The 26,322-nt window shown below is 39.5% G+C and overlaps 1 protein-coding gene across 4 annotated transcripts in view; it reads right to left on the reverse strand.

Annotated features, from left to right (window-relative positions):
• The window catches only part of LOC132824443 (pleckstrin homology domain-containing family A member 7-like), a 459,010-nt gene that overhangs the window by 83,499 nt on the left and 349,189 nt on the right, over positions 1 to 26,322 (reverse strand). For all 4 annotated transcript variants that reach the window (XM_060838944.1, XM_060838943.1, XM_060838946.1 and 1 more), the window contains exons 10-12: positions 22,719 to 23,198; positions 5,137 to 5,656; positions 3,419 to 3,505 (exon numbers count right to left, since the gene is read on the reverse strand). In XM_060838944.1, coding sequence (XP_060694927.1) covers positions 3,419 to 3,505; positions 5,137 to 5,656; positions 22,719 to 23,198 — 1,087 coding nt within the window. The remainder of the gene's footprint in view (positions 1 to 3,418; positions 3,506 to 5,136; positions 5,657 to 22,718; positions 23,199 to 26,322) is intronic.

Genomic DNA, 26,322 nt, shown 5'->3' on the forward strand with positions numbered 1-26,322 from the left:
TACTGGCAGAGACTGAGCCTTTCCTCTCTTGCAGCAGCAATCTCTCACTGTTGATTACGGGTCAGAAATCTGATATTGCTTTTCCCCTTCTTGTTTTTTAGTTGAGCCAGAGTTGTTCCAGATTTTAGCTTAAACTAAAATTCATAAATTCATCATGGAGTCATGTACAGTCAAATACTCTGTTGCAACATTTTCAAAGCTGTGTGGAAGACAACGTTTTGGGGAAACAACAGAAAATATAGAAATATCAGTACATGTCACCAATAGCATTTGGGTAATGATCTAACTTGATGCACAATGGCAATAAACTGCTGAAGCTGGATTTGCTGGTCATGGTTTGTATGTGTGAACATTTAAAATAAAAATTATTGTACAGCCACAAAAAGCATACAACAAGTAACTTCATGAAGCATTCTGGGACAAACAGCCACATTGGGTGACATTTTGAGCCAATCAGCAGCTGACCTGATGGTTGAATTGGTTCAGCTTGTTTAGTTGTAACTGGGTAAAAGTATGATTTCGAACATTAGCCAGCTTGGATTGATGTCTCCGTAATCGAATGAGCAGTAAAGTTAGTTCTTCTGGCTGCAGGTAATAGTTGGTCATAAAGGGAGGCATTAGCAATTCAAACATGTCACTCCAACCCAGAGGCACTCTACCTAATTATGATCACAGTCAATATCATATCAGAAGAGTTCAAGATTAGCTTGATCCAATTTATATCTGAATGACAATCAAAAAGATGTTGAAGCCTCCAATGAAGGTATTTATATAACATCTTTTCCCCTCTGAAGTTACCTTGAAGTAATTCATTAAGTTATCTTGAAGTATTTTACCCTGTCTGAACAATAAATTACATTGATTATTGCTGAAAGAAAAGGATTACGTCCAAAACTATTTATCTTGCACTTATCAGAACATGCTCAAGAATACCATTATAAAAGGAGAACAGCATCTTATTCTGCATGAGAACAGTACAGATTGGTTAGTTGGCAAGTGGACTGGGACTGGTAGAGTATTGCCATGGACAATGCACAAGCTGGATGATGAGTGATGATAGCTCCCAAGCTTCACATAAGTTGAAATGCAGCAGGATTACATGGTTTGGTCAGAGTATTGCGCTCAAGAATGAACAGAATAACTGCTACCTACTTTGTTGAGGTGAAACAGACACAATGACTGTACATTCTTTGTGTCTGCAAGTAACATGGTGTGTGTATAAATATGTACAGTTTCCAGTATGTGCAGGTGCATCGTACTGTATACTCAAATGACAATTAGTTGTCAACATAATTTGTAGCATACATGATTATTTGATAAAATATCCAATTGCAGAATCACATCACATGTTGACACTGTTTGGAGTTTAGCAAGCATGAACTGGTTGGATGTGGTCAGTGCCTTGACATAGCATCACACAGTATTTAAATTCTTACACTATTTTCCTCATTTATGTGATAAGCAGAACTGTTTTTTTTTAAATGGCTTGACAGCAGCATCTTGTTAGACACAAAAGCCACTCTTACTACAACTGCATTGTCGCAATATCAAACAGGCAGCTTCATCGGTCAGTCAAAATGAAATACTTTACTCTTCAGAGGAGATTAACAAAGCACTTTTCTGTACCAGAGGAAGCTTTTCTGTACCAGAGGTAGCCATTGTCTCACAGGATGGCTTTGGACTATCCTACTTAACGATCAAGCTTGCACAATGAGAAAATTGCTCAAACCTGACTAATAAGATTGCCGATAAGGCCCATCTAATAGTATGTGGAAGTGTAGGAATCCTGATGTGTCTACAGTTGAGTGAAGGTAGACTTCTGGGAGTCAGGAGCACTATTGTAAAACAGTAGCATCTGCAAATGGCCAACGTGATACAAATGATGTCGACAACCAATTTAAGATCACTAATCAAATTCTCAGTGCAATCCACTTGCATACATGGAACCTACATTTATTCATGTTTTTTTAGTAGAGAGAAAGGCTATACAGACATTGCATGTGTTTTAAGTAATAAAATAGGTGACATCCACTTTCTGTTTCATTTCAGGGCAATGCCTTGCCCAATCTAAATTAACCTGCAAAACTTGGCAATCATCTAATTGGTGCATTTGCCATGACAATGCTATCAGTCAGAGTACACTTGCTAACCAATCAGCACTCCCTTCTCAGACAGTACTATGAGTGATGTTGCCCTTTATATTGTGAATGCCGCATGACAGCAAGACCCAAAGCTAGGATAAAGTAAGTATTTCCAGCAATACTCATGTTCTATACTACAAAAAGGACAATTAAACTACAAACCTCAAATCTCCTCACTGAACATGGTACACTTCAACATTTTCTCTAACTCCGAATGGATTTTTCTCAATTAGTTTCAATCACAGTCAGAAGAATCAAATAGAGTAAGTAATAAATACATTTTTGAGCTGTGAAGAGGTAGCCTGTTCAGAGTTTACTACACAAAGTCAGCAATCTAGGTGAACAAACTACCAGGGGTCTTAAGTTTCCAATTATTTTTAATAGGACTAATGTAAATTAATTGCAATAAAACCAGGAAAGCTACATCAAAATAATTTAGGTACATATGCAAGAGTGCTGTTACTCTGTGAGAAAACAATTTACCATTGATTATTCTTTTTAGTATTTACAAAAAACAAGAATTAATTTGATGCACCTTTTGAATAAATATACTTTGTGCATAGTTGGGCTTAATACCTTGTTCACTCTCTTTGAAGGAAAAAAAATCACAAAGAACAGTATGAATGATTAAGTTTTCACAAAGTAGTAGCCCATTTAAAAAAACCCTAAGTGAAGGCTAGATGTGGACCTTGACAGAGTATAGGGAATATGGAAAAGCTAGGTAAAGTACTGAATAGTGAATTAACAAGTATTCCACACAAAGCCCATTTGAGTCATCATACTTGTAACTGCATCTGTTGCAAGTGTGAGTTGTACATTTCAATATTGAGACACCGATTGTCCAGCGAAAATATCAAACGTCTGAATGATGAGGAATAGTACAAAAAAGGCCAAATCCAAATGCAACAGAAAATAAGTAGCCCTCCATAACTAGCAGTCTACAACTTATCTTCAAATTATTTGGCACAACTATCTTACATGTTGAGTAAAAGAATGTAATTTTCTGCAGCATAGTGAAATACAAGTTATTTTTCTAAGTGTTAGCTTTGATTACTCAAAAGTCATGTACACTTGACTGGGAGGTTTAATTGAGAACATAATTTGCAATTTAATATTCTAAGATCAAGTTTAAAGATGCAGGGTGTTACTCTTTATGCCAGAAAGATCAAGGAAGCAGTATAATAATGATGAAGCAACTCATAGACATTAATTAATTCAACATTCCCTCAATTTTGCAATACAATTACAAAAATATGCACATTCATAACTGAACTTACTGTCTTTCCATGCAAGCTCGGGGCACTGACAGTGTGTGTCATGTAACCCATGGGAGGCATCGAGCGTCTGTCAATGTGTGCCGAACTCTGCCAGAAAACAAAGAATACTATAAACAACAAAATTAGATTGCACGTTATGATGAAATTAGATACATAATAGATGGCCTAAGTAAAATTTTTGCTGCATCAGGATTGAGTTTGACTGTGACACTCCCATGGTAAAATAGCTGGCTAATATTCACAGTATAGGCTAACAATTATGGAATAGATTGTCGAGTGAAGTACTACAAGTTACTAGTCCCAATGAAGCCACTGTTCAGAAGGAGTTATCCCATTTTGGAAACTGAAATACAAGAACTAAATTTCATAATGAGAGAGAGAAAGACAGACAGACAGACAGACAGACTGAAAGAAAGAAAAAAAAATACAGAAACACACTACTAACATTGTGGCTGATAATTTGTACCTCTGCACTTACCCACTTGCCCAAGTAAAGTGACAGAGAAAGCAGACCACTGAGTGAATTGAAAAGCTTGTGCTCTGACTTTGGCCACTAAAGCGGTGGTAAATATTGCACAGCACTTGCTGTAGATTCCAAATGGCAGTCTTTTCAAGCAGCTGACTGAGAAGCTACAATATCTCCACGTCACTGGCACTGTCCTCCAGGCTAAGACAGACTTTAACTTTCATAAATTAAGAATGTGATGCTGGAAAAGCACAGCATGTCAGGCAGCATTCAAGAAGGAGAATTGACGTTTCCGGCATAAGCCCTTCATCAGGAATTTCTCCTATTTAATTTTCATAATGCTTACTGTAGTGATGAAGCAGGGCTTTGGATAAGTACAGGTGTGGAATGCTATTAAGGTAAATAGGGGTAATTCTAACTTTTGTGCAGTGGTGTAAAAATGGGCAACAAAGAATTAGCTACTCGTTGCATAGCGTGCAATTTTTTTCCTCTTCACTGAAATCCATGTCTCTGCCCTGGCCGTAAATTGTAAAAGATGCATTGCACAAGGAATTGTTCAGTAAGGAATACCACTTTGCATGACGAGAAAAGAAACTCAAATTCAAAAACAACACAAATAAGCACACAGGGTGATTTTGCATTAACATCTGTGAATTACTGACATCATCTTTCTAAAAAAAATTCAAGCTTTTTCAAGTTTAGAAATTAGGTCCACCCAATTTTGAAAGTTGTGCTTCTTCACAATTATTGCTGGAGTTATTATTTTCTCTTTCCATCATCAGGTGAACCCATCAGCCTCTAAGCATTTCCAAGTCATCAATTTTTTTTTTTACAGAAATAATATTGAGCAGGAAGAGCACCAATCAATGATAAGTTAATTGACTACAGCTAGGATGGTGATTGAGGTTACATAACTGACCACAACACTGCTGGACAAGGCAAGGGAAATATGTCAGCCAACAGCCTCCTTCTTCAGACCCCAGGATGCAGACAGAAATGACGTCACATTCAATCGCATCTTCCTATGGCATTGACAGCAGAGAAATTTCTACCAAGAATCCATGATCAGGATCTGGAATCTTAACTAATTTTCCACATCCAATGTTGCCTCTACATTGATCATTTCTGAAATTGGCTTAACAAGCATGGACTTGGAGATCGTATGTAAGAGTAGGTGCATCATATTACTAATCAAAGCATATAGAGAAAAATGCCTAGTCTGTTCTGAAATAATGTAAACCACAGAATTTACCTTTGTCAAAGTGCCATGGGTTCTTCTTGGAGATCCTGATAAGAAGATCTCAGCTGGCCTTTTCTCCGTGGGTTTGACGGTGACTCTTTCTGCTGGGGTGTGGGGTCTTCTGGGTGAGAAGGCTTTAGGAGGACCTGGTGGTGGGATCTCTGAGGGAGATGGAGGGACAGAGATCGAACGAGGAACATCAAAGGCAGATTTTGCTAGGCCAGAGTCAAAGTCTGTGATATGTGAGGGATAGAGTGGTGCAGTGGGGCTGCCATGCTTAAATTGCTGTCGCTGCTGCCACTCATACAGCTGCCAAACAGTGCCCTCCTTAGTGGCCTTTCGATCTTCATGTGACATTTTTAAGTGACTAACACGGTCCTGAGCATACTTGTAATCACTCGGTAGGTTATGATTTGTACCAAGGGAACTTTCTGAAGGTTGCCCGATATTCTTTGGCAGAGTTTGGTAATTCTCTGGGTAAGGCTGAGGTTGACTTAATGTACGGTGTGGAAGAGTCTGAGCAGATGCATGGCTGAAAGAAAATCAAAGCAAAGTAAATGGCAGATCATGTTTCCCATGCAGAAATATACACAGATTTTCAATTATTACAATAATCAATTCTCAGAACTTTTCCCTCAGTTTACATCAAGTGAATTGACTTGCATCTTTATAATGTTTGAGGGATTTTTATTACACGCTAAGTAGTTACCACATATGCCTACTAAATGCCTACTTGTCAAAACTTCCACATAATTTTAACTATGTGCATTATTTAGAAGATATACAAAGTATTACGATATTTGTTAAATAAACACTTGTTAAAAAAATCCAAGTCATTTCTACAAATCACATTATCGTCTGTGACAGCTCCCTAAGAGCTGTTTATTTGAATAAACATTTTTCCAGATACAGGCCAGTATTTGTTGTCCATCCCTTGTTGTCCACAAGAAGGTGGTGACTTGCTGCCTTCTTGAACCACTACAGTCCATATGGTGTAGGTTCACCAACAGCTCTCTTAGGAATGGAGTTATAGGATTTTGATCCAGTGAAGCGAACAGGAACAGCAGTGATATATTTGGGATGGCTTGGGGTTTCGAAGAGAACATGCAGCTTGTTGGCATTCTCATGTGACTGTTGCCCTTGCCCTTCTTCATGAACGAGGTGATAATTTTGAAGCTGCTGTCAAAGCAGCCTTGGGTGAGCTAGTGTGGTGCATCTTGTATATCGTATACACTGCTGTCACTGCATGTCAGTGGGGGAGGAAATGGTTATTTAAAGTGGTGAATTTGATTGCCAATCAAATGGGTTGCTTTGGCCTAAATGGTGTTAAATGTCTGGAGTGTCACTGAACCTGCGCACATCTACTCAAGTGAAAGGTATTCTATCGCAATCCTGATTTGTGCCTAGCAGATAATCGGTAGGTTTTAGTGAGTTAAGTAGTGACTTAATTGCCTCAAGGTTTTCAGTCTTTGACCTTATATGACCATAGGAGCAGAATTGGGCTAATCAACCCATCACGTCTGCTTTGGCCATTCAACGAGATCATGCTAATCTGATCAGCCTCAACGCCATTCTCATGGCTTTTCCCTATAACCCTTGATTCCCCTGTTGACTAAACATCTATCTGTCTCAGCCTTGAATACCACTCATGACCCAGCCTCTACAGCCAACTGCCGCAAAAAGAATCCATAGATTCACTACCCTCAGAAAAGAAATTCATCATCACTGTCTTAAATGGTCAACCCTTTATTTTGTAATTATGGGTGATCTGGTCCGTGGGGTAAGCCTTCGGATGTTGACAATGTGGATTCAGTGGTGGTAATGCCAGTGAAATGTCAAGGAGATATGTACAGATTGTTTCTTGTTGGAGAAACATTGCTCGTCATTTGCATGGCATAAATATCACTATCATTTGTCAGCTTAAATATTTATTTCCCTTCCTCCTAACTATCTGAATGCATTGATCAACGGCTACAGTACTACTGCTGGCAATGTGCCATCCCGTACGGTTCCTGAATATTCATGGATGAGCCTCGACAACATGTACAAGTAGGTTTTTTGACTGCAGAGAACTTCATAATGTAAATGCATATTATTTTTAAACCTACATTTACTTTTTGAACAGTTAGAAGTGAGAACTCAGACTAACCTCTGACCTACCTAACATTGTCTCCATAACCAGTGATTAAGGCAAGTTATAATGTGTTTGATTGTCCCTCTCCCTGACTGAAACCAGCTAACTAGATAGTGATACAAGAATTTTTGTCTTCAATTTACCTGCATTTTAAATTTAATCAGTCAAAACAGATGCTACTCTCTTGCAATAAAATAGACATTGGTAGTTGAGAAAATAACTTCGAATAGAAAATGTTTAGATGGTTAAACAGATTTCTTTTTTAAAAAAAGGTGCTCAATTGATTAAGAGGTTATTTTTTATCACACTGAACAGTTGTAAATTAATAGCTAGTGGCAAAAGACAATAACGAAATACAAATACTGATTGTGTGTCAAGTCTCCTTCTATTCAGGTATATGATAAAATGATAGAAATACTCAACAATTATGGCATCAAGAAACATCAACTTACCAATAACATGGCCACCAACAATCAATTCATGTAATGTTAGACTACTTGGCTCAACCCATATAGTAAATGTTGATCCAGACATGGATGCAACAGAACAGGCAAAAGCAGATGCCTCGACTTCAAAGCAACTTTTAGACACAGAACCAAATGGCTGATATCAAAAGCTTTGAGACCAGTCACCACAGTGACATGATATCACAACAGGAATTCCACAGAGATATGTGCTCAGTGTACTCATGCTCAGTTGATTCAACAGTGACCATTGCTCTCGCAGGAATAGAACTGTTCAATGATGATTTCACAATGTTTAGCTCCATTTTAACTCCTCTGATCATTCAGTGATTTATGTCAGCAACAGAAAAATGGCTAGATAATATCTGATTTCATCTCATTCACACCAACTTTCCTGAAAGGCACCACAATCGAAGAATTTCCTACAGATCAATATTGTGGGGGTCGGACTTAATGAGAGCAGTGGCATCAACACAGTGGCTGCAAGAGAAAGGCAGAACTTGGTTAATCTCCAACAGATGGTTCATGACTCCTCAAAGTCTCTGCCCACCAATGACTGCCAGGGATGATTAACGAGTGCATTCTCCATGGGAACACTTCCAGTCATAAGTCTGCTTACTCACCAATCAGCACTTTTATCTCAGACAATGTAATGTTATTTCCCTTCACATTGGTGTTTCTTGCAAAATGTCCTGATCAGTTCAGGAGAAAAGCTTCAAAAAAAAAAGGTCTTTTTTCAAACTCTGTACAACAAGGCAACTATTTGTAATCTTGATAAAGTTGCACTGTGCACTCACACTGAAGTGGCCTAAATATGACATTTATTAACGTTTCTACAAAATCACTACAGTACAATAAAAGATGCAGTTTTTCAAAAACTCATTCAATACAAAAATGGCAGGCCGCGCCATACATTGAGCTATCGATCTAAGCTATGGGGATACTCCAAATCTATATTTCAGGAGAAAAGAAAATGCTCAGGACTTAATATTATGAAGGTAATTTTGCATGATCTAATTTTACACTGGTTAATAAATAACCAATTAGCCATAATTAAAAAATCATAAAATATTAATAGTTAACTGGAAACATAAAACAAATCATTTCTATTAAACTTTGTAACTCGAGCTTCATTACAAAAGTAATGTCTGTATCTGGGTACGTGTGTGTTTCTACACAGACACTTGACAGCACAGCTATAATAACTCAACTGTAGAAAATGCTACCACTTTGTGTTTAATATTAAACAGGCACAAAAACTGATACCGAGCACTAGAATTCTATTCAATCTTATTAATGGAACTGCCAGAAGTCAAGTACATCTGGATAAAAGAAGCTTTAAATAAACAGTGAAACATAACTCAGTAGTAATGAATAAACATAAAACATAAAGTGGCATACAGGCCCTAAGTTACAGGACTGTGTGTGACACGCATTATCTGCAGACAAAGACCACGCAGGTACTGACACCAATGGGTCAAAGTTAATATCCTCCAAAACCAAGTCTGGCAATTGCAATGCACAATTACCCCATATCTGTTGGCTGTAATGAATTCAAACAGCCTGCTTTAGAAAGGAAATCAATATTCAGTCAGTGTTAACCATGCTGATGATCGGCTTGATGTAGTGAGAGCGTTCGGCCTCAGTTACTTGTTTAAAGTGAACCTGTGGGGGGAAAAGGGGTTCTTGTAGCAGTGTCCCCACTTCTGGAACATGAGACTTGGGCTCAAAAATCACCTTCTCCAGAGATGTTTGATGACATTTCTGAACTGGTCGATTAGAAAATATCTAATGCTAACCTGTATGCCTTCAGGGGAAGAACTGTGGTTGAAGCAGGTTTTGTAGCAATTGAATTTGACCCTGGAAAAACAATAAATGGCACAGCTTGAAACAGCATCGTTCCAATGCTTTTAGGCACACCCAGAGATGCCTTCTCAACCTATGCTCAAAAGACGATAGGAGCAGTTAACCATGCAGGGCAATGCCAGGAGTCAAACCCAGCAGACCTGGATTCAATGGGCTCAACTAGTTGGTTTGTAAAGCAATTCCTGTACTGGCTGAAGACACGAAGAAGGTCCAGCCCTTCTTAACCTCAGTCTTCATGGTAACCCTCAGATTAAACCCTTGCCACCAGTCATGTCTCTTTTGAGAGAGAGCAGCTTATGCTGATCTGGGACAAAAACAACGTACTCTAAACTGTGGAGTAAAATGACCTCAAATGTGAAGCCAAGGCCACTGAATATATCTTCAAATGCCATATCCTACCAAGTTGCACTACTCTAATTACCACAACCCCATTACCAATTAATCGGTACTTGAATCAAAGTAGAGACAGCTTTTACTCAGACACCAAGTTCTACTGCACACCTCATATTTCTATCTCAGAGAATGCACACAATTGCCAGCTATTCAACTATAATCATCATTTCACACAAACATGTTGCACCAGCCTCAGTGACACAAAGGTCAAAGTGGTACACAACCAGAGATAGCAGATGCCCACTGGAATTGATGGATGCAATTTCGTGTCCTACCACACTTGAAAAAAAAACAACTTTGGCCATTATTGGGATGGTCACTGCTGGAGCCTTGGATAGCCCAGGAATCAAAGATGACAATATCATTAAACCCAATACAGCTTGTTCCTACAACTCATTCTCTTATGATTTGCAAGCTGCAGATGATGTAATGTTTCCTCCTCAACTCTCTCAACCACAACTTAGTCTTGTGCTGTTAATCCTTTTAGGTATCCAACAGGTGCAAAGCGGCCAGGCAATAAAAGAACAGAAGCCAGAGAGACACTAGCGAAGAGAGTAAAGCTTTGTCACTTAATTTCAGGCCTAGAGCCTCCAGCTCAGATAATAGATTACTGAGATTGCTAAACTGAAACTCTGGAGGAGTGGCAGTGACACCATAGAACACAATTGTTTTCACGCTCTCAGGAAGAAGAAACATGCACAATCCCCCACACTGTCACTGGGTGAGATATCGGTGAGCTAGCCAGCTGAGTGCACTGCCACCCAGGCTGGGATGGGTGCAGATTAACTTCAACTCAGCGAAAGTGAGGACTGTAGATGCTGGAGTTCAGAGTCGAGAGTGTGGTCCTGGAAAAGCACAGGAGGTCAGGCAGTATCCAAGCAGGAGAGTCAACATTTTGGGCAAAAGTCCTTCATGGATAAAGCCCTGTGGGTGGCACGGTGGCACAGTGGTTAGCACTGCTGTCTCACAGCGTTTGAGACCCGGGTTCAATTCCAGACTCAGGCGACTGACTGTGTGGAGTTTGCACGTACTCCCCGTGTCTGCGTGGGTTTCCTCCGGTTTCCTCCCACAGTCCAAAGATGTGCGGGTCAGGTGAATTGGCCATGCTAAATTGCCCGTAGTGTTAGGTAAGGGGTAAATGTAGGGGTATGGGTGGGTTGCGCTTCGGCGGGTCGGTGTGGACTTGTTGGGCCGAAGGACCTGTTTCCACACTGTAAGAAATCTAATCTAATCTAATCTAATAAAGGGCTTTTGCCTGAAACGTGGATTCTCCTGCGCCTCAGATGCTGCCTGACCTGCTGTACTTTTCCAGCACCACACACACTGCGCAGAGGAACTTTAGGCCTTCCAGTCTCAAAGCTCCCTAATAGCATCTGACAATATCATCTCTAGTTTTCTCACTGTAAACATGCAGTCTCACTGCAGCCACTGTGTAAGAGCACTAAGACAGGCATAGGCACACAGATGATGAGCACTGAGGGACAACATGAGTATAATTAGTTTGAACACAATATGGAATTATTTGATTTATAAATACATTCAGTATGTGTTACAACCCTCTTGGGAAACTGCGCTGATTCTGAAATCTCACTACTTTTGGAAATGCTGCAAAAAGTAAAGATCTAATCAAAGCACACAAAATCCTTATCTGTGTATCTGAGGAAATTAATTTAACCGAAATCACTGATCAGATTTCTGTACTTTACAAAAACATATGTTTATTACAAGTAAGTGAATTGTAAGCACAAGTGAACAACTGAATTATCAATGTATGGCTCTACTAGTTAAAATTCTAATGCCTTTTAAATACATGAGGCAAAATGAGGATTGCAGAAGTTGGAAACCAAAGTTTAGATTAGAAAAGCACAGGTCAGGCAGCATCCGAGCAGGAAAATCGATATTTTGGGCAAAAGCCCTTCATCAGGAGTGGACAAGCTCACAAAAAAGTGGAGGGGTTTAGGAAAAAGAACAGAACTACAATTCAATGGTGTACCAGCCTACAAGTTCACTGTGATGATTTTTTGGCCTACACGACTTTGTTCTTCAATTTTGTTTCTGCAAGTTCATTTTATTTCTTTGCCAGAGGCATAGGGCAATTGGCACGCTAACTGAGTTATAAAGAAAGGCTGGACAAGCTGGGACTTCTTTTCCACTGGAGTCTAGGAAGTTGAGAGTGACCCTATAGCAGCTTATAAAATCATAAGAGGTATAGATAGTGCTAATAATAGCTGTTCCTTCCCTAGGATGGAGGATTTCAAGTGTGGGGATGGCATATTTCTAAGATGAGAAGGGAAAGATTTTTAAAAAGACACAAAGGGCAATTTTTTTTTTTACAGAGGCTAGTTCGCACGTTGAATGAATTTCCTGAGGCACTGGTCAATGCAAGCACAGATACAACATTTAGAAGACATTTGGATAACTACATGAATAGGAATGGTTTGGAGGGATGGGCCAGGAGCAGGCAGGTGAGGCTACTTTACTTTCGGATTATGTTCAGCATGAACTGGTTGGATCGATGGGTCTGTCTCTGTGCTGTATAACTCTACAACAATAGCTTGCAGCAATTATTGGGAGAATAGAACTGACTTTATTCAGGTATTTTTTACTGCAGAGAGACAAGTGATACCACCTGCCCTTTCAGCTGTCTGGGGGATTCTTACTGTATTGTTCGTACCTGCAAACTATTTAACTACCCAGCAATGAACAAGTTTTCATCAGGCAATGCTCTTTAGTACCTATAACTCGTCACAATTGCCCAAACCAATCACCGCCTTGTTGCCAGCCAAATCTCAATCTGCATACACCACTGGTTCCAGACCATCTAAAAGATTTGCACCACTGCTTAAATAAAGCAGCAGTGTAAACGCCACTTACAATGAGTTGCAGCTAAAAAGTGCAGCAATTCTTCTCACAGTCAGTTGTTTTGAACCAGTCCTTTTTCCATTCCAGTCCACAAAAGTACAAGAAATAAAACTGTACAGTTTTTCATATGGAATATTCATTGCGCAGTGCCTTTTATTATTTCCATTGTGGCCAAGTGGACATGATGACGGCTGTTGAAGGTTAAGCCGACTGACAAATGGAAAATTAGAATGGAATTAAAATGGAAGAAACCCAGACAACCCTTGACTGGCCAGGCCATCCACCCAAAGAGCTCCTCATTGCAATACCTGAGACCTTGCACATATTATTGGTTATGCAGCTTCAGGTATGAGAACTGTTCCCTAAACAGCCTTGGCTGATGTGGTCATCTGATAGGAGGCCTTTTCTTTATCCTCCCTCTTCCAGCAACCTGTCACACTCTGTAGGGCTACTGTTAATTGTCCAAATCAATTAAATGAAATGGCCGATACTATACCAATATCTGGGAGCAACAGGTTTACCCCAAAGCCTCAGTGTCAGCAAAAACTCTTTAGCATCTACCAGGTCACTCTTTGCAGACTTTGGAAACATTGAACAACTACAGAAATCAGCAAACACTTGACAAATAAAAGCAAAAGAAGGAACAAAGAAGAAACTAAGCTACACACAGGCAATGAGCCCTTTAAATGATGCTGGTGATTACATTAGTGCCTGAAAGCATTAAATACTTGGTTAAGTGCAGTAACCATTACTTACCATGATGTCATAACAACTTGGTTGGAAAGGAAGAGCTGGTAGGACACAGATCTGAGGCGAGTGTGCTCCTAACAGTCTCTTCATTAACGTACATCACATGCACATAATCTGTAAATAAGTTATGCAATAAACTGGTGGGGGACTTTCTTTCTGCTGAATGCATGTTCGGCTACACAATATGAAGAGGGAATATCAACTGGAGTGGTGATTGTGGATAGAGTGAATAGCCAAGTTCTTTTTTCCACAGGGTAGGGAAGTCCAAAACTAGAGGGCATATGTTTAAGATGAGGGCGGAAGAATAAAGAAGGGACCTAAGGGTCAACCTTTTCATGCATGTATGGAATGAACTGCCAGAGAAAGTGGTGGAGGTTGGTACAATTACAACATTTAAAAGGCATCTGCATGAATAGGAAAAGTTTACAGGGATATGGGCCAAATGCTGGCAAATGGAATTAGTTTAATTTAGGATATCTGGTCGGCATGGACAAGTTGGACTAAAGGGTCTGTTTCTGTACTATACAACTCTGACTGTGACCTGTAGCTCCCAAAACCAGCGCTGTGCTGATTGGCACGATAATCTACCTGGACTTGACATTTCTGGCAGTCATTTGCTGCAGAGGCACTCATGTTTCCAACAAATACTGCCAACCTGACTCATCTCACAGACACCATTTTAGACACTGCATGGCACCCATAGCAATTAGCACTAACAATCCGATTTTCGTGGCACTAAATTTTACCTGATTAATTTTACTAGACAGTCAGGTGCCATCCAGAATAAAAGCAGACAAGGTAGGACAATATTCTGGTACAGGGCAGGGTTGCTTGGTCAGAAGCCTTTACATCACGCAACAAAACAGAGTTCCATATGCCTTGTCTAGAGCGCAAGTAAATTGTACCAAACCCATGGTACTATGCAACTATGCAGCAAATACTCCCAGTAACCTGACTAAGATTTCTCCCTCAAAATCACTAAAAGGAAACTAACTGGCCACTCGATCACAATGCTGCAAGCAGAGTCTTGTAGTCTGCAAAATACTTCACAGATCTACATAACAATTAAATCACTTCATAGTAAATTCATATTGGTGAAGCATCTAGATGTTTCAGAGAAAAGTGACTAGATGCAGTAGAAGAGTCTTTCTCCCTCGCCCCAGTCAGAGAAATGCTCATTTGGAGAGCTAGTACAGACTAAATGTCCCCCACCCCCTCCAACTTTCTGCAGTGCATAATAATTCTGCGACTCATTTGATCATTCAGGAAACATCTTTCTTAAAAATAAAGATTATTTCCTCACTTTTCCCTCCACCCCAGTTGTTGCCCCTTGCTGAACTGCAGTATAGTATGGCAGATACTGTGACATCTTATCCCACCTTGTGATGTTATAGATTGACAAATACTTAAAAGTTTGTGTCTTTTCAAGAACAGAGAATCTCACAGAAAATTTATGGTCACAGAACTAAAGCAATAAGATATCACAGCAGCCAGTACACTGTGCACTAAAACTGCATTTAACCAATTTTTACAACTTCTGTTTTCAGAACAAGCTCCCAGTTTGATTTGGACTTGATTGTAGAAATTACAGGTGCTTTTCAAAGACCGAGTGCCTGCTGTGTGGCCCATTCTGTCTCCAATATGTGTAAGTCCCGTATGTAACGCTGGGATTTTATTTCTCAAAGAAATCTTGTACAGCATGGAACCTGCTCTGATGATATTTGAGGCTATGTTGGTACTGAATTCTAATGTATCTTATTTGCATAAGCAGAAGTGATATTCCTTCCAAACAGACCTAAGGGAAGGCCGATATTCTGTTCGACAACTAAAGTAGGCTCTAATTTAACAACAGCATTAGTAGCAAGCTGTTGATTTTCTGATCAATCAGGAGTGGATGGGATGATGTTTGGAATTTGTCAATGAGAGGATTTTTAATTAAAAAGATCCCATGAGGGCCAAAATGATTGAACTAGGCCTTGTTTCTGAGACTGCAATACCCACAGGAATGGAGGGGGGTACCTGAGCAGGCAGTCCCTTCATCCACCATTCCTAAACAATTGAAGCAGCATACCACAGACAGAGCTATGCTATTCTGTAAGCAACAGATCAGAACAAAATTCTATCAAGGCCAAGGTGAAATGTATAAGATGTGAGGAGTGAGGACACTTGTAATCAAAATAGAGATAAAATGTCATGGTCTGACACTGTTGTAACTGAATGTTGAGTCCTAAAAGCTATTGAATACCAAAGTGAAAATTAAGGTCTGCTCCTACAGTTTGCTTTGAGCTTCATTGGAATATTGCAGCAAGTCTAGGACGGAAATGTTAACACACAAGCAAGATCATTTATTTAAATGTCATACAACTGGATGGATGGTCTCAAGGAACATCTTAAAGGAGGGAAGTGATGGCATGTAGGAGTACATTCTCAAGTTTAGGGCCGAGGCAGCTAATGGCATGGTTGCCAATGATGGAACCATTAAAGTCAGGAGTGCTTAAGAGATAGGATTTAGGGAATTTTAATGAATGCGGTGGTCACAAAAAAATGGACTACAGCTCTTCAGGGTGGCAGCACACTACTCCAACACCTCAAAGGCAACTCGGCAGGGGAATTAAATCCTGGATCAGCCAGCAATGACACATCACAAATTAACTTTACATAAAAGGGCTGTCACGGATTGGGTATTCTGCAGCAAGTTGACTCATCTCGAATCTCCACAGGCGATCCATCACTTACAAGGCTGTGGCCTTGATGGAATAATTCACACTCGTGGACAAGTGTAGCTCCGACAACATTTGTGCAGTTCAATACAAAGCTATCAACTGCATCATTATCCCATTTACCACCTAAAACTAAGGTTGTAAAGTTCAGCCAAATTCAATTATTTATAATGCACTAAAGCTTTAGTATATTTTCAGTGTTTGCATTAATAACTACTCCAAATGATTGAAAACTGCATCTTTGCCTTTCTGTTACTCTCTCCACCACCACTAAACCATCACTGCAGTGAGTACTGAACAACAGATTCACTGTAGCAACCGTGTGGACTTGTTTGGCTCAAGGGCCTGTTTCCACACTGGAGGGAATCTAATTTCAAACTGTATCCCAGGACATTGAAAGTTAGGGAGAAAATTACAGGGCCCCTAGCAGACATATTTGCATCATCCATAACAATGGGTGAGGTGCTGGAGGACTGAAGGGTGGCTAATCCTGAGCCTTTATTTTACAAAGGCTGGAAGGAGAAGCCTGGGAACTATAGACCTGTGAGTCCGACATCAGTCGTGGGTAAGTTGTTGGAGGTGATTAACCCAAAGATAGGATTTACAAGCATTTGGAGAGTCAAGGAAATATCAGGGATAGTCAGCATGATTTTGTGCAAGAGAAATCATGTCTCACAAACTTGATTGAGTGTTTTGAGGAAATCTTTGGGTAAAAAAATGAGGTCTGCAGATGCTGGAGATCACAGTTGAAAATGTGTTGCTGGTTAAAGCACAGCAGGTCAGGCAGCATCCAAGGAATAGGAAATTCGACATTTCGGGCATAAGCCTGATGAAGGGCTTATGCCCGAAACGTCGAATTTCCTATTCCTTGGATGCTGCCTGACCTGCTGTGCTTTAACCAGCAACACATTTTCAACTGTTTTGAGGAAATAACCAGCAAGATTCATGAGGGCAGGATTCTTTACTGGACTTCAGTAAAGCCTTGGACAAGGTTCCACACGGTAGACTAATTAGTAAATTAGATCACGTGGGATTCAGGGTGAACTTGCCAATTAGATAAAAAAGTGGTTTTCCATTAGGACACGGAGGGTGATGGTGGAGGGTTGTTTTTCAGACTGGAACCCTGCAACAGGCGATGTTCCACAGGGATCGGTATGGGCCCACTTTTGGTTGTCATTTATATAATTGATTTGGATGAGAATGTAGGAGACATGGTTAATAAGTTTGCAGATGACACAAAAATTGGTTGTATAGTAGACAGTGAAGAAGGCTATTGAAGATTCTAAGCAGATCTTAATCAACTGGGCTTAATAAGCTGAGGTGTAACAGATGGAGTTTAATTTGGATAAATGCGAAGCGTTGCATATTGCTAAAACAAGTGCAGGACTTATACAATTAATGATAGGGCCCTAGGTAGTGTTGTACAACAGAGAGACATAGGGGTTTAGATACATAATTATTTGAAATTTGTATCACAGGCCGACAGGGTGATTAAGAAGGCATTTAGCATGCATGCCTTCTTTGCTCAGTCCTACGAGGATAGGGGTTGGGGCATCATGTTGAGGTCATCGGTGAGGCTTCTTCTGGAGTACTGTCTGCAGCGCTTATCACCCTGTTACAGGGAGGATATTAAACTGGAGAGGGCTCAGAAAAGATTTACCAGGTTATTGCTGGGAATGGAGCATTTGAATTCTAAGGGGAGGCTGGATGGTTTGGACTTTTTTCAATGGAATGTAGGAGGTTGAGGGATGACCTTACAAAAGTCTACAATATCATGAGGGTCATAGATAAGGTGCATACCAAAGGTCCTTTCCCAAAGGTGGGGGCACATCAAAACTAAGGGGCACATTTTTAAGGTGAGAGGAGTAAAATGTAGAAAAAGGATATGGGCAACTTTTTTTTTTAAAAAGAACAGAATATTTAGTTGCAATGTTTAAAAAACATTTGGATAAGTATATGAACAACAAACATTTGGAGGGATATGGACCAAGCACTGGCAGGTGAGACTAGTTCAACCGAAGGGCCTGTTTCCGTGCTGTATGACTCGAAAACACCACAAGGAAAAATATGTTAGTTGAAATTTTTAGTTAAAACCTTAAAAAGAGAATAATAAAACCTTAACAAGAGAAAATAGCACCAAACTGAACAATTAGCACACAAAATTAGTTTATTACTACTTAGCTGCCAAGATGGTCTTCGAATTGAACTGCTTGAAAACATAGAAGAGTGCAAGAAACCAATCTACAGACAGGTCAGCAGACACAGTAGTTGTCACTTTCAGAAACTATAGGCAAGCTTAACACTTGTTCTTAGGAAAAGGTTAGAAGCTTTTATTAAAGTCATGATTACAAAATACTTAAAAAAAAAATGAAGTAATCAGGCAGAGTCAACTAGGTTTTGTGAAAGTGAAGTATGTTTAAGCAGGTTAGTCGAGTTCTTGGAGGAAGAAACATGCAATGTTGATGAAGGGGAAATCAGCAAATGCTGCATGATTAGATTTCCAGAAGAACAAAGGTGCTATATCAAATAACGTTGTGAAAAAAGCAAGAGTCCACAGAGTTGGAGAAAATCTAGACACAGATACTACATCATCTGTTTCAATTAGCTAGTCAAAGCAAAAATGTCTATTTCATTGGTTGGCAAGATATAATGAGTGGTGTATTATGGAGGTCAGTGCAACTACTCAACACTTCAAAACTTTGATAAAGGATATGGAAGACTTAGAAAAGCAAGTTGTGAAGGAGACATAGGGAGGCTACAAAAAGATATTCAGTATTTCAAACGGTGGGCAAAGATTTAGCAAAGGGTGCATGTGAGAAAATATAAAATTGTCTCTTTTAGCTGTTATCTCAATAGTTAGCGATTGCAGAGTTCTATCAGTAGTTGAACTCCCAGGAAAAGTGCCGAGCAAAGGCAAAGTATTTTCTCAAAGGAAAGCAAATTGTCTTCATGTGCAAAGTAATTCACCCTTAACACAAACTGAAATGATCCACACATGGAAGATGAGTTTAATTTAATGATACATTGTTTCAATTCATGGACTTATGTTCAGGAACTGTAGAATTCCTAGCACTTCAAACTAAAATGCTTCTCAACTTGCATTTTAAAAAACTAAACAGTTATGAAAATGGAGTCATTTAATTACCTCATTCTTTAGTAATAAGATACTACACACGAACTACGCACAAGAAAAGTATTAACATTAATAGCTGTGCGTCTCACCAAGTAAAGTAAAAGAAGGAATATCTAAAATCTGCCACAGCAAAGCAAATTTTAAAATGGGTTGACATTTTGGAATATCCCCACATAGAAATTAAAATAGTGTGACTGGCAAGAGCCATTAAAGCATGTGAGTGAAACAAGAGCTACACATAGGGAATGTGGAACACAGTTACTTGAAATTGTTTTGCAGGAAATCCTGATAATGTATGGAGTTAACATATCAGAAGTCACCACGTTAAACATAATAAATGACAGTGAATAAATCTTATTGTCATTTATTGCTTATAAATGAATGCCGAGTCAAACATTATTTCACAAAACCATTTATCATTTCACATCATACTGATTCTAACCAGCATTTCTGTGGAATGGTTGCACTGATCAAAGACCACCCCAAATTTAGAACTAGAAAAATAACATAGTGGAACTACATTGATTGGGGGTTGATGGTTGGGGCAGAGGGTTTGCCTCAATGTTTGATACATATGGCAGTTTGTATCAACTTAGTTGCACACATAACTTTTGTATATTCGCACTATCGTATTCACACAAATCCCCTCCCCACAGAACCTGTTAATATACACAGGGCCTGCACCAAGATGACCAGGTGGTCAGTTTATATGATTCAAGGATTTGTTAGAAACGGAAAAAAAAAACCCTCAAGCTTTTGCAGTGCATACTAATCCACTTCAACACTGCAGACAACCACTACATATGAAAGTAACCTCTAAAAATTTGGTTCATCATGCTTCATGAACAATCCAAACTTGTGATATCCACACTGCTCAGAGGAAGGCCAGAGGTGGCACAACTGCATAGATTTCCCCCCAGCACCAACAATGGCAACATGAACTGCCAGTTCAGTGGATGGCCATGCCAATCTCACATTGAATTCTTCAGTCATGAGATGATGTGCAGAATATGATGAAATCTCTTAGAACATGGAAAAACGAGAAGTGTATCACACACCAAGTTCACAATGCAGTCCACCGTTCCTACTGGTATTTTCCCTTCGGTTCCGCTTACATTTGTGCTCACACGTTTTTCCTGTGCTTACACTCTCCTCCTTCATCTGACTTTACCTAAGAAATTTCCTACATCTTTCTGAAGTTTACGATTCCCACAGTGCACACACCAGAATCTTAGTTCAGACAAGCATTCTCCCGAATGCTTTCCCACAAATCCAATCCCCACCATTAAGTTTCTTTCATTCCGTAGTGGTACAGCTCCCATTTTCTGCTCTATCATACTCAATATTGTTCAATATACTTCTGCAATCTGATAACGAAATTTGACTGCACCAGTCAAGTGGGGAGAAAGGAACTGAGGAGAATGCAAACATGAATTGAGGAATGTTTCAGAGCTGATATCAGTAGAAGCACTTTTGGAAGCTAAGAACGATTGAGCATTGAGCTTTCACCTCAATGGATGAAAATTATTGATCTTAACTTTTTTTTTGTCCTTTTCAACTTATTCTCTTCCCAGAATAGCTCCAGCAAGATATTTCACTTCAAGAAACATACTGGAGGTCAAATAAAATCCTTGCCATTCTCAATTCTTTTAATTATTGCCTTCAACAATATGCTCTGATTATCATTGCACCAATTAATGGAAATGCATTGACCTCACAAAATTTATGAATTTTCAACTCTTCCATCCGATCTACTTCGGACATGCAAACAGTTGGGCTTACAACAGCAGTACTCGGATGGACTATGGGAACAACGATGGGGTATCGAACTAAAAGGAATAGCACTTTTAAAGAGGTGGCACAGGCCCAATGGATCAATTGTTCTCCTTCCATGCTGTTAGCTTTGACAAGTCCAATTCAACACAAGAAAAGAGTACACATCCCAGACAAACCTCAAACAATAAAGGCAAACTTGCTGATGAAACTTTTCATTATGTGCCAGCTGAACTAAGATTTTGCAGCATGACTCCTTGAAGTACATTTTGAATCCATTTAACTACATTTAACCATTGATTTCTGGTACTATAAACCCATCTACAATAACAGAAAGGTAATAATCGCATATTGAATATGGACAACAGTTTGACATTCTCCCTCAAGAAAATGCACTGCTCATCTCCATTTGTACATTAATCTCAAGAGATTTCCAAGATAGCAATATTTTTGGGGCCACGAAAAGGATCAGAGTTTAACAGAGTGAAATCAAGTTCAATTTTTAATGGCTGGAATTTTGAGGACTTTGGCCTGAGTCTTAAGGAATCATATTCTGCCCATCTGTTCACATGTAAACCAGTGCTTTTGCCAGAATATTGAGCAAGGCTGCTATTTTTTTGACTTGTTCTTATACATAGGATTTTTATTTGGGGCTTTGGGGACATTGCCTGCACTTCATACATTTTTATGTAAAAATACCAATCAGAAAGGATTTCCAAGGATATTGCCAGGTTTGGAGGGTTTGAGCTAGAGGTAGAGGCTGAATAGGTTAGGGTTGTATTCCTTGGACTGTCAGAGGTTATGGGGTGACCTTATAGAAGTTGATAAAATCATGAGGGGTATGGATAGGGTAAATAGTCAAGGTCTTTTTTTTGGGGTGGGGGAAGTCCAGAACTAGAGAGCATAGGTTTGGAGTGAGGGGCATAAAATTTAAAAGGAACCTAAGGGACAACTTTTTCATGCAGTGGGTGGTACGGGTATGGAATGAGCTGCTAGAGGAAGCGTTGGAAGTTGGTATAATTGCAGAATTTAAAAGGCATCTGGACGGGTATAAGAATAGGATGGGTTTAGAGGGATATGGACCAATTGCGAGCAAATGGGACTAGATTAGGTTAGGATATCTGGTCGACATGGACGAGTTGGATTAAAGGGTCTGTTTCTGTGCTGTACATCTCTATGAGCGTATGACTCTAATCCTGCTGATCTACATGCAATTACGATACAGACATTCCCAAAAAAAAGGAATAGTCTATAAAAGTTCCTTCATTTTGGAATACATCACAGGAAATTACACCATACAGAGCTATAAATATTCCAAATGAGGATCTTAATTCTTTAATTGCAATACCTTTAAAGGGTCTAAATCAGTCATTAATTCAAGTGCTTCTGAATGAAGCAGTTCGCTCATTTTATCACATCAGTAACTATTTTTATTTCTGTTATGGCTTGATGCTCAAGCAGTGTATGTAGGCTGCTAATAAGTAAATATGCATTCTGACCTTTTGCTGCCTCCTTTGTGAGATTTCACCCAGTGTTCCACCTGCACCATGGAACTTTTCCGCTGGACATTTTTCGCTGTTTCCATTCCAGGCCCAAACTCCCTCCGATAAAGATCAGCACCATTCTGGTCTATCAGAGCAGCACTAGTGGGAGGCTGAATTGTGCCATTACGTTGTGTGGATTGTGGATGAGACAAAGGACGACGCTGTGGAAACATGTCACGTTCCATGGAACTTGTTTGCATCCTGTTCTTATTCACTCGTTGGGGCAGTATCTCCATTGGCTCTTTTTGAAAACCATATCTCTCTTCATCATCCCAAACTTTCTTTATTTCGTCATATTTTTCAAACCCAAACTTTTCATCTTGGGGTCTCCCAGCGTTGTCTCTGCTCTGAAGCACTTCTGCCTTTGTTAAGCCCTTATAAGAGTTGATGTAGTTGTTCTGAGTAAGGCGAGGTCTTTCAGCTTTTTCTGGTTCTCTGTAATAATATTGAAAACTTTTCGTAAAAAACTAAACAATGTAACTAAACAAACAAAACTGCCCCAGCAGTACCTGCAAATTGCTCTTCAGATGGTATTTTACAATATAGAATGAAGCTATTTGGCCCTTTGCTCTCTGAAGTTAAGTACCATTACCCAGTCCTTTTCCACTGCCTTTCACAATGTTTTCTTCTCTCAGATATTTATTAAATCACTCTTTAAGGCAACTATGGATTCTATCTCCACTAGGGCAGCACGGTGGCACAGTGGTTAGCACTGCTGCCTCACAGCGCCAGGGACCTGGGTTCAATTCCCGCCTCAGGCGACTGACTGTGTGGAGTTTGCACGTTCTCCCCGTGTCTGCGTGGGTTTCCTCCGGGTGCTCCGGTTTCCTCCCACAGTCACAAAGATGTGCGGGTCAGGTGAATTGGCCATGCTAAATTGCCTCTAGTGTTAGGTAAAGGGTATATGTAGGGGTATGGGTGGGTTGCGCTTCGGCGGATCGGTGTGGACTTGTTGGGCCGAAGGGCCTGTTTCCACACTAAGTAATCTAATCAATTTTGCATTAGCTTACCATGGTGTATTATTATGTTGCACTTTTTAAAAAAATCTGAGATCAACTAGTGTTCTTTTACTGATCATTTTAATTTAAATTTAAACTCCCATCCCACATATGACACAAGGGAATCATTTCAGTTGCCATATACGTCTTCACAGCTTTTGACATACAAGATACCCAAAATTCTACACCATAGTCTAATTGTCAGCAAACCCACACTTTTTCGGGCCCTAGAAATGTTTAGAGTGAATTTAATTTTTGGAGGGTTAGAGGTGAAAAGGTGTTGTGTTTAGTGATCGAACATTGGGAAAGGAAAAAAAAAGTATTGAGAGACAATTCAAGTTAATTTCCACACCCCCTCCCCAAACACTGTTGCAGTGGCTTTAAAACGTTTGCAATCTTTATGCAACATCAGTACATTTTCTTCCTCTCCTGACTGCTTTTACTTTTAGAATTAGAATTGTACAACACAGCAACAGATCCTTCAGTCTATCTTGTCCATGCCAACCAGGTACTCTAAATTAATCTAACCCCATTTGCCAGCACTTGGCCCATATTCCTCCAATCCTTCCTATTCATGTACCCATCCATTTCCCCAGTAGCTTATTCCATACACACACCATCCTCATAAAGCAGCCCCTCAGTTCCTTTTAAATCTTTCCCCTCTCACCTTGAATGTTTGCCCTCTAGTTTTGGACTTCCCTACCTTGGAAAAAGACTTTGGTTATCCACTCTATCCATGATTTGAGAAGTCTCCCCAAAGGTAATCCCTCAGCTGTCGACACTTCAGGGATCCTCCAACCTCAGACATATCCTTGTTAATCTTTTCTGAACTCTTTCAAATTTAACAACATCTTTCCTACAGCAGGGAGACCAGAATTGAATGCAATATTTGAAAAGTGGCCTCACCATTGTCTTCTACTTGATAATAGTGATGAGGAGCGTTGAGAGTGGAATCCAAACTGTATTCATCAAAACCACATTTAGACTGGATAAGACGAGTAGTGATCAGAAATATTTGCTTCTGTTTCCCCTCATGCCATGCTCTCCCGTTTTCACCCCCCCCAAAAAATTCTTGCTTCAGCCATTTTATCTGTCACTATTTCAGTTCTTCCAGCAATTAAGCAAAAATAAACAGAGCCATTTTATTACATATTTCAGTATTTTGCAAATATTTCCTCTATTATGAGCCAGCAATAAATTTATGTTCAATTCAGTGAAACAACTAGTGGGACTTGGCAGTGACAGCAAGAAAGATTGCCCTCATTGCATCTTTTACTCGCTGTACCCCATAACATACAATAGAAAGATAAAAGAAACCTGTATATGTATTTCTTACCTACTCATCTCTTCCTGCTTTCTCCTCCACTCCTCCACCGCCCACCCCACCCCAGTAAAGTTCAGAATGAGAGGCTACATTATTCCTACTGTTTACCATTCACAACAATATTGCCAGCATATTCCTTACTAATGTTTACAACTCTGTTTTAAACACAAGAGAAAAAAGAAATCCCCTCTTGACAGTTTGGGATCGAAGCTCTGATTATTATTCAGCTGACAACAATTTAATGTAACATGTGGAGATGAAATTGAATTTCTTTCTTCAAGCCCAATGCATATGAATTCTCACATGCCAAATAGTCATTGCTTTTCCACTGAATATATGTTACCATTCAACTACAAATTCAGCTGATAAATCTCAAAAAGATGGTAGGCATAGAAATATTTGCCCAACAGACATCATCTATTAACCTGCCTGACTGTAGCTCAGTAACTAGGTGTATTTCATGGCATGATATGGAATCAGGAAACATGGAAATCTTATGGCATCCTGATCTGTACTGAAACAATAGTGATAGAAATACAAAATAGTCCCAGTAAAAGATTTTTTTTTAGGGAATGGGGAGAAAAGAAGTGAAACAGGGAAGCAACCTTTTTTAATCATTGTTCCTGCCTCCTCTTTTCTAAGTTTCATGTGTTGATGCCAGGAGTAGGCAAAGTCAGCTTGAGCTCCTATTGCTCTTCAAAATGACTTCCAGAAGTGCCAACATGAAGGCAGACAGATGGTAAAGAAAGGAGAAAAATAGCAATTACAGTCCTAACTATTGAAAACTTCAAATTAATATGTAGTGATGGTAAATAATTAAGGCTAAATTGAATGTTGTGAAACAAAACTGTGCATAGTAAATAAGACTCTGCAGTTTTACCTGAAAACAATCTCCACACATGACTACATCATTATCAGGACTAATAAGTTTAAGAAATTATACCAATATTCAGGGGTCCTAATCTAAAGTTTTTTTTCTAAAATAGATCAAGGTTAATTGCCCGAATCCCATCTTCCATGGTTGTTAGGGAATAACTCTAGGGTCAATGGTTACATTTCTCCCAAATGACAAACGTACAAGCATTAGCCCAGACAGTGAAAAGCCTATTGATTTGTAAGTAAGTCACATGAAAATACCGAACATAGGAACAGGTATAGACCATTTGGCTCTTTGAGCCTGCTCAGCCTTTCAATATGTTCATGGCTGATCATCCAACTCAGTTCATGCTTTCTCTCC

This window comes from Hemiscyllium ocellatum, chromosome 18 (assembly GCF_020745735.1).
Source record: "Hemiscyllium ocellatum isolate sHemOce1 chromosome 18, sHemOce1.pat.X.cur, whole genome shotgun sequence".
Lineage (NCBI taxonomy): Eukaryota > Metazoa > Chordata > Chondrichthyes > Orectolobiformes > Hemiscylliidae > Hemiscyllium > Hemiscyllium ocellatum.